At 51.4% G+C, this 18453-nt stretch overlaps 1 protein-coding gene across 7 annotated transcripts in view; it reads left to right on the top strand.

Moving 5' to 3' along the window:
• UTRN (utrophin) overlaps positions 1 to 18453 on the top strand; it is an 897027-nt gene that overhangs the window by 662990 nt on the left and 215584 nt on the right. For all 7 annotated transcript variants that reach the window (XM_073557627.1, XM_073557629.1, XM_073557628.1 and 4 more), the window contains one exon: positions 687 to 765. In XM_073557627.1, the coding sequence (XP_073413728.1) occupies positions 687 to 765 (79 nt within the window). The remainder of the gene's footprint in view (positions 1 to 686; positions 766 to 18453) is intronic.

Genomic DNA, 18453 nt, shown 5'->3' with positions numbered 1-18453 from the left:
AGAACCCTCGCAATGCACAGTGCAAGCGATGAGAGAATTCATAAGTCTGCAGTCACATATAGTGACTATATACATAGAGTGACTGCATACTTTTAGCTTAAACGGGTTGTGTAGCCTTACAATACAACACAAGAAAGAAATCATAGCACAGAATGTTAGCACCTATGACAATGAAAGTCATTGAATTGGTTTAGTTAAGGGTTAAGGGTCTTACTGCATCATGGTATGTTTGTCATTTTAAGAAATGCTAAATCTCTATTGTTTTATGTTTTATTTAATATCTATTCCCTTTACAACATATTCAACAGATGGGGTAGTCTCACCGCTACCCCCACTGATCATTCCAAAAATTGCTCTATAGTGAGCTGATCAGCAGACAGAAGCATGGAGCTCCTGCATGAGTATGCGCACAGAGCGGCTCAGTAAAAATTTAATAAAGACTTTCTGTTGAGCCTTTATATTGATGTGTATGTGTGTCCATTTTGGAGCTGAATGCTTCTGTCTGGTGATGAGCGTGCTGTAGAGCTGCTTTTGGAGCAACCAGCTGGGGTCTCAGGTCCTCAACCAACACCCATCTGCTTAAGAAGAAACTAGGTATTAAATAAAACATAAAACAATAAGCACCCTTTCAATATATTAAATACCATACATTGTTTGCTCACAATGAATTTTTGGTGTCTTTCTAGGCAGCAGTTGAAGAACGTCTTAAACAACTTCAAGAAGCCCATCGAGATTTTGGCCCTACATCCCAACACTTCTTGTCCAGTAAGTTAAAGGTGTAAATTTGGCTATGTATATATATATATATATATATATATATACACTCACTGGCCACTTTATTAGGTACACCTGTCCAACTGTGTGTTAAGACTTAATTTCTAATCAGCCAATCACATGGCGGCAACTCAGTGCATTTAGGCATGTAGACATGGTCAAGACAATCTCCTGCAGTTCAAACCGAGCATCAGTATGGGGAAGAAAGGTGATTTGAGTGCCTTTGAACGTGGCATGATTGTTGGTGCCAGAAGGGCTGGTCTGAGTATTACAGAAACTGCTGATCTACTGGGATTTTCACGCACAACCATCTCTAGGGTTTACAGAGAATGGTCCGAAAAAGAAAAAAAATCCAGTGAGCGGCAGTTCTGTGGCCGGAAATGCCTTGTTGATGCCAGAGGTCAGAGGAGAATGGGCAGACTGGTTCGAGCTGATAGAAAGGCAACAGTGACTCAAATTGCCACCCGTTACAACCAAGGTAGGCAGAAGAGCATCTCTGAACGCACAGTGCGTCGAACTTTGAGGCAGATGGGCTACAGCAGCAGAAGACCACACCGGGTACAACTCCTCTCAGCTAAGAACAGGAAACTGAGGCTACAATTTGCACAAGCTCATCGAAATTGGACAGTAGAAGATTGGAAAAACGTTGCCTGGTCTGATGAGTCTCGATTTCTGCTGCGACATTCGGATGGTAGGGTCAGAATTTGGCGTAAACAACATGAAAGCATGGATCCATCCTGCCTTGTATCAACGGTTCAGGCTGGTGGTGGTGGTGTCATGGTGTGGGGAATTTTTTCTTGGCACTCTTTGGGCCCCTTGGTACCAATTGAGCATCGTTGCAACGCCACAGCCTACCTGAGTATTGTTGCTGACCATGTCCATCCCTTTATGACCACAATGTACCCAACATCTGATGGCTACTTTCAGCAGGATAATGCGCCATGTCATAAAGCTCGAATCATCTCAGATTGGTTTCTTGAACATGACAATGAGTTCACTGTACTCAAATGGCCTCCTCAGTCACCAGATCTCAATCCAATAGAGCATCTTTGGGATGTGGTGGAACGGGAGATTCGCATCAGGGATGTGCAGCCGACAAATCTGCGCCAACTGTGTGATGCCATCATGTCAATATGGTCCAAAATCTCTGAGGAATGCTTCCAGCACCTTGTTGAATCTCTGCCACGAAGAATTGAGGCAGTTCTGAAGGCAAAAGGGGGTCCAACCCGTTACTAGCATGGTGTACCTAATAAAGTGGCCAGTGAGTGTATATATACACAGTGGGTACGGAGAGTATTCAGACCCCTTTAAATTTTTCACTCTTTGTCTCATTGCAACACGTTTTTCACATCTGGATCTGGGGATCCTCTGCCATTCTTCCTTGCAGATCCTCTCCAGTTCCGTCAGGTTGGATGGTGAATGTTGGTGGACAGCCATTTTCAGGTCTCTCCAGAGATGCTTAACTGGGTTTAGGTCAGGGCTCTGGCTGGGTCACTCAAGAGTGGGCACAGAGTTGTTCTGAAGCCACTTCTTTGTAATTTTAGCTGTGTGCTTAGGGTCTTGTTGGAAGGTGGACCTTCAGCTAAGTCTGAGGTCCAGAGCACTCTGCAAGAGGTTTTCATTCAGGATATCTCTGTACTTGGCTGCATTCATGTTTCCTTCAATTGCAACCTGTCATCCTGTCCCTGCAGCTGAAAAACGCCCCCATAGCATGATGCTGCCATCACCATGTTTCACTGTTTGAATTGAATTGGTCAGGTGTTGAGCAGTGCCTGGTTTTCTCCACACATACCGCTTACAATTATCACCAGAAAGTTCTCTCTTCGTCTCATCAGACCAGAGAATCTTATGTCTCATACTCTGGGAGTCCTTCATGTGTTTTTTAGCAAACTCTATGCAGGCTTTCATATTTCTGGCACTGAGGAGTGGCTTCCTTCGGGCCACTCTGCCATAAAGGCCAGACTGTAAGAGGGCTGCAGTGATAGTTGAATTTGTGGAACTTTCTCCCACCTCCTTACTTCATCTGTGGAGCTCAGCCACAGTGATCTTGGGGTTCTTCTTTACCTCTCTCACCAAGGCTCTTCTCCCACAATTGCTCAGTTTGGCTGGAGCACTCAGCTATAGTGTGAGCTTTTTAACACTATTCCAAAAAACCCTCAGGGGTTTAATGTTGCACACAGCCTAGAGAGTATCCCACATAAAGTAAATTAAAACATAACCTTTAATGAACCATTAAATGGACATAACACACAAAAACATTACAAAAAAGTGCTCATGTGAACCAGTGCTCAATAAAAAATGGTTTGGTCTCACCATTGGTATTAGATATAGCATTCCAGCATCAGGGCGTATCCTGCTGGAGAGACATTTCACTCATAGGGAGCCGAGACATGGAAAAACAGTGTTAATGTAAAGTATTCCCCTACACTCCCTGTCATGCCCCAGCATTACTCCTGTCCTGGCAGGCACGGTACCGCATAGGGAACGGGCCTCGGACTGCGGGGCCCCTATGGCAAAGTTAGTAGGAAACACCGTGTAGTGCCATTTCCCTCCTCCCACTACTCCCCCAGGTGATGTTTAGGTGGGACACCCAGCTGACCAACAGGAAGGAAGAGGAAGGGGCGTCCGGCCCCACCCACAAGGGTTAAGTCCGGGGACAGGGTCAGCACTTTCCTCATTCTCCCCGGCTGACCCCTTGGAAGCAGTTGTCGTCCCGGACCTCCTGACAACCATGTCCGAAACCATGATCGCGGCCCTGCGGCAGAGAGCAGCACAGGAAGGTGAGCAATGGGTTATAGATCTCTTATCTGGCCTGGATGCTCACCCTCCTGTGCCCTCTCACGACCCCCTAGCCTCCCATCGGGCCTCCCCGTTGTCCTCCAGGGCTCCATCCTCTCCCATCCTTTTTTCTGGGCACACGGGCAGCATCTCCATTGCTCCCACCGCCCCCTCTCCTGGACTGCCAGTCCTCCCTCCCCCGGCCGGGTACTCACCGCTATCCACCGCCGAGGCAATGGGCAACCGATCCTCCACCGCCGCTCAGGGGCCCCCGTCCTCGGCCACCGATGCAACTACCACCGGCGGCGCAGCGTTACCGCTGGGCAGACGCTCGGCGCGCTCCTCCCGCCCTCCCGAGCGCCTATGTGTCAGCGGGGGGCCGGCGCTCCCAAGTCGCCGCGCTCCTTCCACCGCCCATCGCACCACTTTGGAGGGTGCCGCGGGGTCTACGCCGGGCGCCGCTGCCAGCCGTCGGGCCCGCCCGCTCCTGACTCCCTCCTCCTCGGCCGTGCAGGCCCCAGTCACTTCCGGTCAGGGTTCAGCACGTGCGGGGGAAGCCCCGCCCACTTCCGGTATTCAGGCCCGCACCGTCACCCAGAGCTCAGTGCAAGCCTGGGAGGCCCCGCCCACTTCCGTCCCGCAGGCACATGCTGCCACCCAGAGCGCAGCGCGAGCCAGGCAAGCCCCGCCCACTTCCACTCCAATACCTCAGACCGCGCTATCAAGCCCCTTTCCCCAGCCCTTCATCTTACGGCCCACTCCACCAGGCCAGAGCATCCAACCTAGGGGCACAGCGCGCCGGCGGGGCTCCGCCCTTTCCACCCGGCGTGGCGCAGCACAGGCCATGTCCCACGACCCCCTCAACCATCTCCCACAGGCCTCAGGTCCCGCTCACCCAGCCTCCACCCCAGCTCAGACCGCTAGCCGTCCACGACTCGGCCCGCAACGTCCCCCCTGCGGACGTGTCCGCAACGCCCACACGGGGGGCAGCGGGGTTAAGCCGTACATCCACCAAAGCTGTCGCGGAGCGCAATGACCGGTCCAATCTGACTGACCATCGCGCTCCACAACCAATACAGTACGAAGCAAGCACGCGCACGGTCGCACACAACAGAAACACTCCAATAATAAATGGCGCACCGCCAACACCCCCGAACACTCAGTCTCAAATCGACTACACCTTTACGCCCTCCCCAGTCCCCTCCGTCGCATACCACACGGTTTGCCCCCCCGCTTCAGCGCCAACATTGCCATCACGCCCCACAGCCCCAGTCACGCACCACGACCAGTGTAACGCCCCCCCTTAGCCCCGAAATAACCGCCCCTGACACATTCCCTAACCACAACAGTCGCAGGCATATACGCCGCAGACCGTCCCCATCCTCCTGCGAAGACTCCCGAAACCATGTTCGCCGTCCCTCTAATTCCCGATATTCCCCCCAGCGGCGCAGACGCAGCACACATAGGTGCCACCACAGGTCTCGGTCTGCTAGGTGGCGTTCACCATCCATTTCAGGATGGTCTGACAGCTCCGAGAGCCACGATAGGCGGTACCGTAGAAGACGGCAGTTATCCCGAGGATCCATAGTCGGGGTCAGAGCGACACCATCTGCGGTAACCACTCAGGCACACGATGAACCCCCGCTGTCACGTGCCCCATCCGCGGCTGCTGGCAGGGGATACCCACTCTCATCTCCCCGGGCTACCGGCCAACAACATCAATCCACAGCAACGGGAGCCCATGCGCACGGCTGCCTACAATCATGCACTGCGTCAGTGGCTACCTGCCAGGGAACCCCATCTCCACCTCCCTGGGCTTCCTGCACGCAACAAGTCGCCGCAACGATGGAAGTCAGAGTCCTTCTGCCACCGGGAGACAATCGGCCTGCGTCAGACAGCGGTAAGTGTTCCGAACTCAGCGAGCACCACGCCACACACATCGCAGGAGAAGGCAATTTAGCATCCACCATCAGAGCGCTAGTCCACCAGCTGACGCAACGACGGAAGTCAGAGTCCCTCTGCCACAGGGAGACAATCGGCCTGCGTCAGACGGCGGTAAGTGTTCCGAACTCTGCGAGCACCACGCCACACACATCGCAGGAGAAGGCAATTTAGCATCCACCATCAGAGCGCTAGTCCACCAGCTGACTCGCCCTGCCGGATCAACCGACGCAAGGACAATCCAATCAGCTAGCCTCCACAAAGACACTTTTTCTGCGGTATTACCCCCCTAGGCAATCACGTAGATCTTGAGATAAAACAGAAAATATGGGATAACAATTACGTGGATATATGGTCGCTATTATCAGCAGACCAACAGTCCATAGATAACGAAAGGCGGACAGGGTACAAAAGAAGCAGAACAAGAATAGCCCAGACTATGAACAACTGGCTCCAGGCCTTCGCAGTCCTAGGCTGCATTATGGGTCAGAAACACCCGGAACGCTGTTCCGAGCTATTTATCTACCAGGACCTAGTATATAACTCATATAAGTCTCACGGCGGTTCAGCTTGGAAGCGGTATGACGAAGAATTCCGCAGGCGGTTGGCCATGCAACCTGACCACGGCTGGGGCGTAAAAGCGACGGCCTTTTGTTTAAGACTCATGCTATCCCAAAAACAGCCCCCATTTTCGTCGTCGGCAACTAATTACCCAGCCACCGCAGGCCAAAATTCAGTGGTCGTACGGAGACCAGAGGCCTGCTTGTTGTATAACGAGGGGTACTGCCGCTTCCACGGGGCCTGTAGATATAAGCACGACTGCTCCGCCTGCGGAGGAGGACACCCTGCGGCAAGGTGTACACGCCAAGCACCCACAAGGTATAACCCTGGTGAACATATCCGCAATAGCCCCCTGGCTAAGCCTCCACCCCAATAAAGAGGCAGCGCAGCAGCTCGATCACGGTTTCAAAGCCGGTTTCTTCAGCCCATTTACATCACTACCCTTCAAAAATTTCAGAATCTCACCCTTAGGCATCGTCCCTAAAAAAGAGCTGGGAAAATATCGGTTAATACATCACCTCTGATACCCCAAAGGCAACTCGGTAAACGGCGCAATACTCCCAGAAGAAGCGTCCATAACCTATGCGTCATTTGACAGGGCACTCGTGCGGACGGACAGCCGGGCCCGGTGCCCTGCTGGCAAATCGGACATAGAGTCAGCGATCCGCCTATTACCCGTTCACCCCGAGTGCTTCCACCTTTTAGGTTGTAAGGTGGACCAGCTCTTTTACTTTGATAGGTGCCTGCCGATGGGCTGCTCCATCTCCTGTCACTATTTCAAGCTTTTCAGTACTTTCCTGGACTGGGTAGTACGCTACGAAACCAGCAGCAATTCCACAGTTCATTACCTCGACGATTTCCTGTTCGTCGGACCAAAAGGCTCTAAACTCTGCTCCTTCCTCCTCCAAAAATTTAAGTTCCTAACCAGTCATTTCGGCGTACCGCTCTATAACGAAAAAACAGTCAGCCCGTGTAATGTGCTGCCTTTCCTCGGTATCGAAATAGATACCAGCGCAATGGTTTTTAGATTGCCAGAGGACAAATTGCAAAGAACTCTGCAAATGATAGAAAACATCTACGGTGTTAAAAAAAAGTCACCCTCCATCAGATCCAGTCCCTGCTAGGTTTACTCAATTTCGCTTGCCGCGTAATGCCGGCGGGCAGAGCCTTTTCACCCCGTTTATCGCTGACAACGAAAGGCATCTCCCAGCCAGGCCATACAATTAGGCTCACTCGCAAACTGAAGGAAGACTTGCTAGTCTGGAAAACATTCCTAAATTCCTACAACGGACATACCTGCGTTATGGCTCGAGAAACGCTAAGCATAGATTTAGGATTAGCAGCAGGAGGAAGTCTCAGAGACGGTTTTGTGGCAATCTACCAAGACCAGTGGTGCAAAGGCAGCTGGCAAGCATTATGGAATCACAGACGGCTGGGGCCGCGACCATGCGATGCTAGAAGTCTTTGCAATAGTAACAGCAGTTGAACTCTGGGGCACACAACTAGAGAACAGAAACATCAGATTCTTAACTAAACACCCCGGCACAGCAAAGAGCTTAAACAGCATGCCTTCAGCATCCCCACCTTTACTCGCACTCCGGCGCCGCCTAGCATTACTATGCTTAAAACACAACATCTGGTGTCGCGCCACAGTAATGTCGGTGGTCGATGATAACCTTGTTAACTCTCTGTTATTTTCCAATTGGCAGGCCTTCAAAGCTCTCCTCCTCAACGCGCAACCACAGGGTGTCCAGTGTCCAGCACTCCTTTTGGACACGGTAGCCAATCAATGATGCCACTGATCCGCGCATCAGTTACTCTGGCTACCTGGCAGGGTTACGATAAGTTTGGGCACGAGTGGTGCTCTTTAATCCACGGAAGACCGGTCGATAGGTGCATCGGGCGAGATGCGAGGTGCTGGTTGACCTCTTGAATACACTTAGATAAAGAGGCGCATCAGGAACGTCGGCGCAGCGCCATCTTTCGGGAATAGCCTTTTTCTTCCAGCTAATGGGGTGGGCGTACATGACGAAATATTTTTTCATCAGACAAGCCGTTAAAGGCTGGAAGAGACTTCAACCTAGTCAGGAGTGTCGTCGTCACATTTCTTTGAGGCTATTGCACGATATTATCGCAATTTCCCCATCGGTGTGCACGTCCCAATACGAGTCAATCCTATTATCAGCTGCGTTCGCCATCGCCTTTTTCAGAGCACTTCGTATTAGCGAGCTCGTACCGCGGACAAAAAACTTCGTCGGAAGGCGGCCTAATCAACGGAGACCTCGTCGTATGTAGCGACGCACTGCGCATAAGGATGCGCAAATCCAAATGCGACCCCACCAGTAGAGGGACGTGGGTCCTCGTTAAGTCGTCGGATGGTGCCATGTGCCCACTTAGCATAGTCCAACGTTACACGGCAGTAAGACACGCAAGTAGATTCTTTCTGTCACATACAGACGGGTCCCCCCTTACAAAATACCAGTTCCACATGATTTTCAATCGGTGTCTCGAGGCAGCTGGCGTTGACCCGTCGGAATACGGCAGACATTCCTTCCGAAGCAGCTAAGGCCAGGATTCTAGAGGCCGAAGTGCAGCGATTGGGTCGAAGGAAATCCGCATGCTTCGCCAGATACATAAGGCCCGACTTGCTCAAGTAACATATTGTCTTTTTTCAGGCGTCCAAAAACTTGTAGTTTGGGTGGTCGGACACTCGTACGTCCACTGGGCTAAGAAAAGGGCCGAACATCGGCCGGGCAGTGTAAATTTAGGCTTCCGGAACATAGAGGTCAACTGGAGAGGGATAAGAGGGCTACAATGGCAAAAGATCTTCCCAGAAGTAGTCGACATCGCTAAGAGGGCCGAAGCGCCATTGATACTAGTCTTGCATGCCGGCGGCAACGACCTGGGTAAACGGAGATGTGTCAAGCTCAGTTCAATGATTACAGCCGATATCGAGCACTTTTTCTATCTGTTACCGGATATGACATTAGTATGGTCGGAGATAGTGCCACGAGTTGTCTGGCACGGAGCCAAGGACCCAAAAGCCATAGAACGATCAAGAAGAAAGGTCAACCTGAGAGTGGCAAGATTCGTAAAGGGAAAATATGGCATCGTAGTTCATCACTACCAACTGGAAGGCAACAACTCAAGGTTACTAAGGTCCGACGGTATTCATCTCATGGACATTGGGCTTGACATATTTCTGTCATTTCTGCAAGACGGAATCGAACAGGCCCTAATGCTGACGGGTGGGGGTCGGAGTCAAGTGTCAAGGTAGTACACCTGATCCTCCGTAGCGTAATTTGAGGGAGGTGCAAAAGTTCTGTAGCCGCTCATTGGCTGCCCGCCTGTCCGTCGCAGACTGGGCCCCCAGCGGTGAGTACGTTGCAAAACGTAATTGCCCTCTCCCCGCTTATCAAATTAATAAACTGTGACCGACCCGTTTCAACCCATCCCATCTAGGCTTATTTGCGTTGTCATTTCTGGATTGGTTGGAGGAGGGAAGGCACCGTTTACGACACACGGGTCTCCGCAGTCTAAGGCCTCTTTCACACTTCCGTTTTTTACAATCAGTCACAATCCGCCAGGTTTTGAAAAAAAACGGATCCTCAATTTTTTTTTGAGGATCCGTTTTTTTCCCATTGACTTGCATTAATGGCGGATTGTGACGGATTGCTGTCCGTTACATCCGTTTTTTGTGAGGATCCGCCAAAAGTTGCTGTCCGTCACCATCCTCAAAAATTTCAAAACGGAGCTTGTAAGGTTTTTTTCTCTGGCGGATCCTGCAAACACTGAATTAACCTGAATTTCTTTCTGGGTGCCGGACAAAAAAAATTCTCTCTCTCTCTCTCTCTCTCTCTCCCCGGCCAGCGATTCCTTTAAATTTCTTCATTTTCAGGATCCGTCTGAAAACGGATCCTGTGCCATCCGTTCACATCAGTTTAGAACGGATCCGCTTGTCTGCCTTTTTGGCGGATTATAACTAGAGTTGAGCGATACCAGCCGATACTTGAAAATATCGGATCGGAATGGATCGGCCGATCTTAAAAAAAAGTATCGGTATCGCCGATTCCGATACCGGGAACCAATGCAAGTCAATGGGGCCAAAATATCGGAATTAAAAAAAACCCTTTCTTTCCTTGTAGGTTAATTCTACATGAAGAAAAACAACTAAGAATAATGTAGAATGTATTGTGGGAGGTGGAGGAGACATTAAAGCCATAGAGGTTTAGCCCAATCAAATGGAATAGCAGGAATTAAACTTTTTTTTTTAAAGATGTTAGGAGTTACAAAGATATTGACTATGTTAGCCTCATTTATATTTTGCCAGACATGTATGTCTTCTTCTTCTACTTCCTTTTTTTACATTCTTCTTCTTCTTCTTCTACTTCCTTTTTTTACATTCTTCTTCTTCTTCTTCTACTTCCTTTTTTTACATTCTTCTTCTTATTCCTTTTTTTACATTCTTCTTCTTCTTCTTCTACTTCCTTTTTTTACATTCTTCTTCTTCTTCTTCTTCTTCTTCTTCTTCTTCTTCTTCCTTTTCTTACATTCTTCATATTCTTCTTATTCAACAATTATTATTCTACATATTCAGCTTCTTCATCTTCTTCCTATTCTTCTTCATCATATTCTTGTTTGTGTCAGGCATTCCTGTAGTTGTTATCTAGAAAAGTTAGAAGTTTACACCTTCCGTTCTGCCTGTCACAAAAGATTTACAACAGGATTTGTCCGCGTTCAGTTTGGCCTGCAGAAGCAGGCCTTTTCCAGGGGCACCACGAGGAGGAACGGACTCACCCCCATACACTGCTTAGTCTTCTTCTGCTTATAAATAAGATAATATCATTTGCTCAGAGTATTAGTCTTATGCTTAATGTTCTTCTGCTTTGTTTTTTTTATGCTTCTTTGTCTTCTCTCTCTTGTTGTTCTGCATCTTGGTGGTTGTCTTCCTGTTCTTTGTCCTCTTGAACCAGCTGACGGTACTGGCACCCGGAGGGGCAGCAGAAGGAACAAGAGCCAATGGCACTACCGAGGACCAGCTGACGGTGCTGGAACCCGGTTACTAAGCAGGAGGTACCTGTGCTACAAAGCACTACCAAGGACCAGCAGACGTTGCCGGAACTCGGATACCGAGATGGAGGCACCTAGGCCAAACGCTCTGACGAGAACCAGCTGACGGTGCTGGAACCCGGAGGGGTAGCATAAGCTGCAAGAGCAAATGGAAATAGCGAGGACCAGCTGACAGTGCTGGCACCCGGAGGGGCAGCAGAAGGAATAAGAGCCAATGGCACAACCGAGGACCAGCTGACGGTGCTGGAACCCGGTTACTAAGCAGGAGGTACCTGTGCTACAAAGCACTACCAAGGACCAGCAGACGTTGCCGGAACTCGGATACCGAGATGGAGGCACCTAGGCCAAAGGCTCTGACGAGAACCAGCTGACGGTGCTGGAACCCGGAGGGGTAGCATAAGCTGCAAGAGCAAATGGAAATAGCGAGGACCAGCTGACAGTGCTGGCACCCGGAGGGGCAGCAGAAGGAATAAGAGCCAATGGCACAACCGAGGACCAGCTGACGGTGCTGGAACCCGGTTACTAAGCAGGAGGTACCTGTGCTACAAAGCACTACCAAGGACCAGCAGACGTTGCTGGAACTCGGATACCGAGATGGAGGCACCTAGGCCAAAGGCTCTGATGAGAACCAGCTGACGGTGCTGGAACCCGGAGGGGTATCAGAAGTTACCCCTGAAAAGCAAAGTTGGCATGCCGCAAGCTGGCCGCAGTTACCGAATCACACAGTCCTACAGGGGGTGCTTGTCCTACTGGCACTATGGAACAAACCTTTCTTACCAGAACCCGCAGTCCACATAGGAAGCACCTAAACTGCTGGCACCCTAGCCTCGGCTAACCCAACCGCAACACGACATGGCAACTTGGGGTGGCAAACTGACATTGACACTTCCCGGAAACAGCAGGCAGGGCTGGAACCAAGCTGGGCAGGAGGGAGTACCCGTGCCAAAGTCAGTTATGAGCAGCAACTGGCGATGTTGGAGCCCAGGACAAGCACTTAGCAGGCTGAGGCCTGATGTGCTGTCAATTGGGAGGCAGCAGGACAGATTGCCATCAAAACAGCAGGGGAACAGCTGACGTTACTGAACCCCACAAACACAGGAGCTAGTGTTTTACTCTGTGAAGACGGCACTTCCGAGCAACAACTGGCTGTGTTGAAGCCCAGGGACAAGCACGGAGCAGGCTTAGGCTGCATTGAAGAAATTTTAAGATCGGTTGTAGACTACTAATTTGAACCAAGCTCCACTTAGGCCTGTGGATTCACTGATTTTCGTATTTCCCCTGTCCTCCAACCCCGCCAGTTACAGCTCCGAAGTGGCGTCTGCACAATCCACACTTGTTCCTGTGTTACAGGTGTTCAGTCCGGTCAGTTAATCCCCTGATGTGTGTCCGGCAATGTCGCCTGCTCTGTCCACATTCCGATAATGGGAATGTGGACAGAGCAGGCGACATTGCCGGACACACATCAGGGGATTAACTGATCGGACTGAACACCTGTAACACAGGAACAAGTGTGGATTGTGCAGACGCCACTTCGGAGCTGTAACTGGCAGGGTTGGAGGACAGGGGAAATACGAGAGACAGTGGAGCCACAGGCCTAATTGGAGCACGGTTAAAAATCAGTAGTGGTACGACTGTGTAGGCAGCAGGAGACTTTGCCATCCACACAGCAGGGGATCAGCTGACATTACTGAACCCCACTGAGACACGGGAGCAAGTATCTCTTTCCGTGTGGACGGCACTTCCGAACTACAACTGGCTGTGTTGAAGCCCAGGAAATAGGAGGGTGTAGGCAGAGGCCTACTGTATTTTGAATGAGTTTACAGCAGGAGAGACTGCCATCCACACAGCAGGGGATCAGCTGACGTTACTGAACCCCACTGAGACACGGGAGCAAGTATCTCTTTCCGTGTGGACGGCACTTCCGAACTACAACTGGCTGTGTTGAAGCCCAGGAAATAGGAGGGTGTAGGCAGAGGCCTACTGAATTTTGAATGAGGTGACAGCAGGAGAGACTGCCATCCACACAGCAGGGGATCAGCTGACGTTACTGAACCCCACTGAGACACGGGAGCAAGTGTCTCTTTCCGTGTGGACGGCACTTCCGAACTACAACTGGCTGTGTTGAAGCCCAGGAAATAGGAGGGTGTAGGCAGAGGCCTACTGTATTTTGAATGAGTTTACAGCAGGAGAGACTGCCATCCACACAGCAGGGGATCAGCTGACGTTACTGAACCCCACTGAGACACGGGAGCAAGTATCTCTTTCCGTGTGGACGGCACTTCCGAACTACAACTGGCTGTGTTGAAGCCCAGGAAATAGGAGGGTGTAGGCAGAGGCCTACTGTATTTTGAATGAGTTTACAGCAGGAGAGACTGCCATCCACACAGCAGGGGATCAGCTGACGTTACTGAACCCCACTGAGACACGGGAGCAAGTATCTCTTTCCGTGTGGACGGCACTTCCGAACTACAACTGGCTGTGTTGAAGCCCAGGAAATAGGAGGGTGTAGGCAGAGGCCTACTGAATTTTGAATGAGGTGACAGCAGGAGAGACTGCCATCCACACAGCAGGGGATCAGCTGACGTTACTGAACCCCACTGAGACACGGGAGCAAGTATCTCTTTCCGTGTGGACGGCACTTCCGAACTACAACTGGCTGTGTTGAAGCCCAGGAAATAGGAGGGTGTAGGCAGAGGCCTACTGAATTTTGAATGAGGTGACAGCAGGAGAGACTGCCATCCACACAGCAGGGGATCAGCTGACGTTACTGAACCCCACTGAGACACGGGAGCAAGTGTCTCTTTCCGTGTGGACGGCACTTCCGAACTACAACTGGCTGTGTTGAAGCCCAGGAAATAGGAGGGTGTAGGCAGAGGCCTACTGTATTTTGAATGAGTTTACAGCAGGAGAGACTGCCATCCACACAGCAGGGGATCAGCTGACGTTACTGAACCCCACTGAGACACGGGAGCAAGTATCTCTTTCCGTGTGGACGGCACTTCCGAACTACAACTGGCTGTGTTGAAGCCCAGGAAATAGGAGGGTGTAGGCAGAGGCCTACTGTATTTTGAATGAGTTTACAGCAGGAGAGACTGCCATCCACACAGCAGGGGATCAGCTGACGTTACTGAACCCCACTGAGACACGGGAGCAAGTATCTCTTTCCGTGTGGACGGCACTTCCGAACTACAACTGGCTGTGTTGAAGCCCAGGAAATAGGAGGGTGTAGGCAGAGGCCTACTGAATTTTGAATGAGGTGACAGCAGGAGAGACTGCCATCCACACAGCAGGGGATCAGCTGACGTTACTGAACCCCACTGAGACACGGGAGCAAGTGTCTCTTTCCGTGTGGACGGCACTTCCGAACTACAACTGGCTGTGTTGAAGCCCAGGAAATAGGAGGGTGTAGGCAGAGGCCTACTGTATTTTGAATGAGTTTACAGCAGGAGAGACTGCCATCCACACAGCAGGGGATCAGCTGACGTTACTGAACCCCACTGAGACACGGGAGCAAGTATCTCTTTCCGTGTGGACGGCACTTCCGAACTACAACTGGCTGTGTTGAAGCCCAGGAAATAGGAGGGTGTAGGCAGAGGCCTACTGTATTTTGAATGAGTTTACAGCAGGAGAGACTGCCATCCACACAGCAGGGGATCAGCTGACGTTACTGAACCCCACTGAGACACGGGAGCAAGTATCTCTTTCCGTGTGGACGGCACTTCCGAACTACAACTGGCTGTGTTGAAGCCCAGGAAATAGGAGGGTGTAGGCAGAGGCCTACTGAATTTTGAATGAGGTGACAGCAGGAGAGACTGCCATCCACACAGCAGGGGATCAGCTGACGTTACTGAACCCCACTGAGACACGGGAGCAAGTGTCTCTTTCCGTGTGGACGGCACTTCCGAACTACAACTGGCTGTGTTGAAGCCCAGGAAATAGGAGGGTGTAGGCAGAGGCCTACTGTATTTTGAATGAGTTTACAGCAGGAGAGACTGCCATCCACACAGCAGGGGATCAGCTGACGTTACTGAACCCCACTGAGACACGGGAGCAAGTATCTCTTTCCGTGTGGACGGCACTTCCGAACTACAACTGGCTGTGTTGAAGCCCAGGAAATAGGAGGGTGTAGGCAGAGGCCTACTGTATTTTGAATGAGTTTACAGCAGGAGAGACTGCCATCCACACAGCAGGGGATCAGCTGACGTTACTGAACCCCACTGAGACACGGGAGCAAGTGTCTCTTTCCGTGTGGACGGCACTTCCGAACTACAACTGGCTGTGTTGAAGCCCAGGAAATAGGAGGGTGTAGGCAGAGGCCTACTGTCTTTGTAATGCGGAGACAGCAGGAGAGACTGCCATCTCCACAGCAGGGGAACAGCTGGCAGTGCTGAACCCCACTAACACTTGAACGAACGTGTTTGGTTCTGTGGAGACGACACTTCTGAACACCAACTGACGCTGTTGGAGCCCAGGATTAGGCGAGGAGCAGGCTGGGGCCTACTGGATTTTGGCAGGTGAAGGCAGCAGGAGACTTGCCATCTCCACAGCAGGGGAACAGCTGGCAGTGCTGAACCCCACTAACACTTGAACGAACGTGTTTGGTTCTGTGGAGACGACACTTCTGAACACCAACTGACGCTGTTGGAGCCCAGGATTAGGCGAGGAGCAGGCTGGGGCCTACTGGATTTTGGCAGGTGAAGGCAGCAGGAGACTTGCCATCTCCACAGCAGGGGAACAGCTGGCAGTGCTGAACCCCACTAACACTTGAACGAACGTGTTTGGTTCTGTGGAGACGACACTTCTGAACACCAACTGACGCTGTTGGAGCCCAGGATTAGGCGAGGAGCAGGCTGGGGCCTACTGGATTTTGGCAGGTGAATGCAGCAGGAGACTTGCCATCTCCACAGCAGGGGAACAGCTGGCAGTGCTGAACCCCACTAACACTTGAACGAATGTGTTTGGTTCTGTGGAGACGACACTTCTGAACACCAACTGACGCTGTTGGAGCCCAGGATTAGGCGAGGAGCAGGCTGGGGCCTACTGGATTTTGGCAGGTGAAGGCAGCAGGAGACTTGCCATCTCCACAGCAGGGGAACAGCTGGCAGTGCTGAACCCCACTAACACTTGAACGAACGTGTTTGGTTCTGTGGAGACGACACTTCTGAACACCAACTGACGCTGTTGGAGCCCAGGATTAGGCGAGGAGCAGGCTGGGGCCTACTGGATTTTGGCAGGTGAATGCAGCAGGAGACTTGCCATCTCCACAGCAGGGGAACAGCTGGCAGTGCTGAACCCCACTAACACTTGAACGAACGTGTTTGGCTCTGTGGAGACGACACTTCTGAACACCAACTGACGCTGTTGGAGCCCAGGATTAGGCGAGGAGCAGGCTGGGGCCTACTGGATTTTGGCAGGTGAAGGCAGCAGGAGACTTGCCATCTCCACAGCAGGGGAACAGCTGGCAGTGCTGAACCCCACTAACACTTGAACGAATGTGTTTGGCTCTGTGGAGACGACACTTCTGAACACCAACTGACGCTGTTGGAGCCCAGGATTAGGCGAGGAGCAGGCTGGGGCCTACTGGATTTTGGCAGGTGAATGCAGCAGGAGACTTGCCATCTCCACAGCAGGGGAACAGCTGGCAGTGCTGAACCCCACTAACACTTGAACGAATGTGTTTGGCTCTGTGGAGACGACACTTCTGAACACCAACTGACGCTGTTGGTGCCCAGGATTACGCATGCCGCATGCAGAGGCCAATGGGCAGCGGTTTTTATGGAGGTTGTGGACTACTACTGATTCTAACCATGCTCCACTTAGGCCTCTGGCTCCACTGTCTCTACTATTTACCCTGGCCTCCAACCCCGCCAGCTACATCTCTGAAGTGGCGTCAGCACAATCTACACTTGTTCCTGTGTTACTGGTGCTCAGTCCCATCAGTTGATCCCCTGATGTTTGTCCGGCAAGTTCGCCAGCTCTGTCCTCATTCCCACTACTGGTTATGGGAATGTGGACAGAGCAGGAGACCTTGCCGGACACACATCAGGGGATAAACTGATGGGACTGAGCCACAGGAACACAGGAACAAGTGTAGATTGTGCTGACGCCACTTCAGAGATGTAGATGGCGGGGTTGGAGGTCAGGGGAAATAGTAGAGACAGTGGAGCCAGAGACCTAAGTTGGGCACGGTTAAAAATCAGTAGTGGTTTGAATGTTGATGGAGCTGGTGACTCTGCCGTCCACACAGCAGGGGATCAGCTGGCATTACTGAACCCCAGTAACACAGGAGCTAGTGTGTTTCTCTGTGCAGACGACACATCTGAGCGACAACTGGCTGTGTTGAAGCACAGGGATTATAGTTCAGGTGGTAGAAAAATGAACACACCAGCAGACCTGGATACAGTTGCCAACCACTAATTTAGTCTGTAAGAGGAATGGCAAAGTCTTTGGAGATCCAGGCCTTGTTCATTTTCAGAAAAGTCAGCCGGTCAACATTATCGGAAGATAGTCGCGTGCGACGGTCTGTTAGTACACCACCTGCGGCACTAAAGACACGTTCCGATAATACACTGGCAGCAGGGCAAGCCAGCACCTCCAATGCATACTGGCTAAGCTCTGGCCATGTATCCAGCTTAGAGACCCAAAACTTGAAGGGGGAAGAGCCATCTGGGAGTACAGCGACAGGGCAAGACATGTAGTCTGACACCATCTGACGGAAGCGTTGCCTCCTGCTGACTCGAGGCGTCGCTGATGGTGTAGACAATTGTGGTGGACACACAAAACTTTGCCACATTTGGGCCATAGTGGTCTTGCCTTGTGCTGCGGCACTGCCTCTGCTCCCTCTTTGTGCAGAGTTTCCTCCACTGCCTCGACGCACAGAGCTGCTTTGTAAAGCACTTGCAACAATGCTGTCGGGTGGAATGGAAAACATTATGGACTGCACCAGTGACTCTTCGTACTCCCGCATTTTACGCTCCCGGTTCAACGTTGGTATGAGCCTTTGTACGCTGTCCCGGTAGCGAGGATCTAGGAGGGTGTACACCCAATAATCAGCCGAGACGAGAATGTGGGCGATGCGGCGGTCGTTTCTCAGGCACTGCAGCATGAAATCAACCATGTGCTGCAGACTCCCAACTGCCAAAGAACCGCTGTCCCCTGTTTGAGGCGTGACCTCGACCTGCTCTGCATCACCCCACCCTCGCTGTACATACTGAGTAGAGGTTTGTGTACCTCCCTCCTCTGGAGAGATGTCTTCCTCCTCCATCGACTCCTCCTCATCCTCCTCACAAAGTGTCCCCTGCCTAGGCCTTTGTGAGGAAACACGTAGCG

The sequence above is a fragment of the Dendrobates tinctorius genome, unplaced genomic scaffold, assembly GCF_039654945.1.
Source record: "Dendrobates tinctorius isolate UK_male_01 unplaced genomic scaffold, ASM3965494v1 ptg000250l, whole genome shotgun sequence".
NCBI classification, from domain to species: Eukaryota; Metazoa; Chordata; class Amphibia; order Anura; family Dendrobatidae; genus Dendrobates; species Dendrobates tinctorius.
Note: the sequence above shows the minus strand (reverse complement) of the source record. Positions and strands in the feature narration are given on the sequence as shown.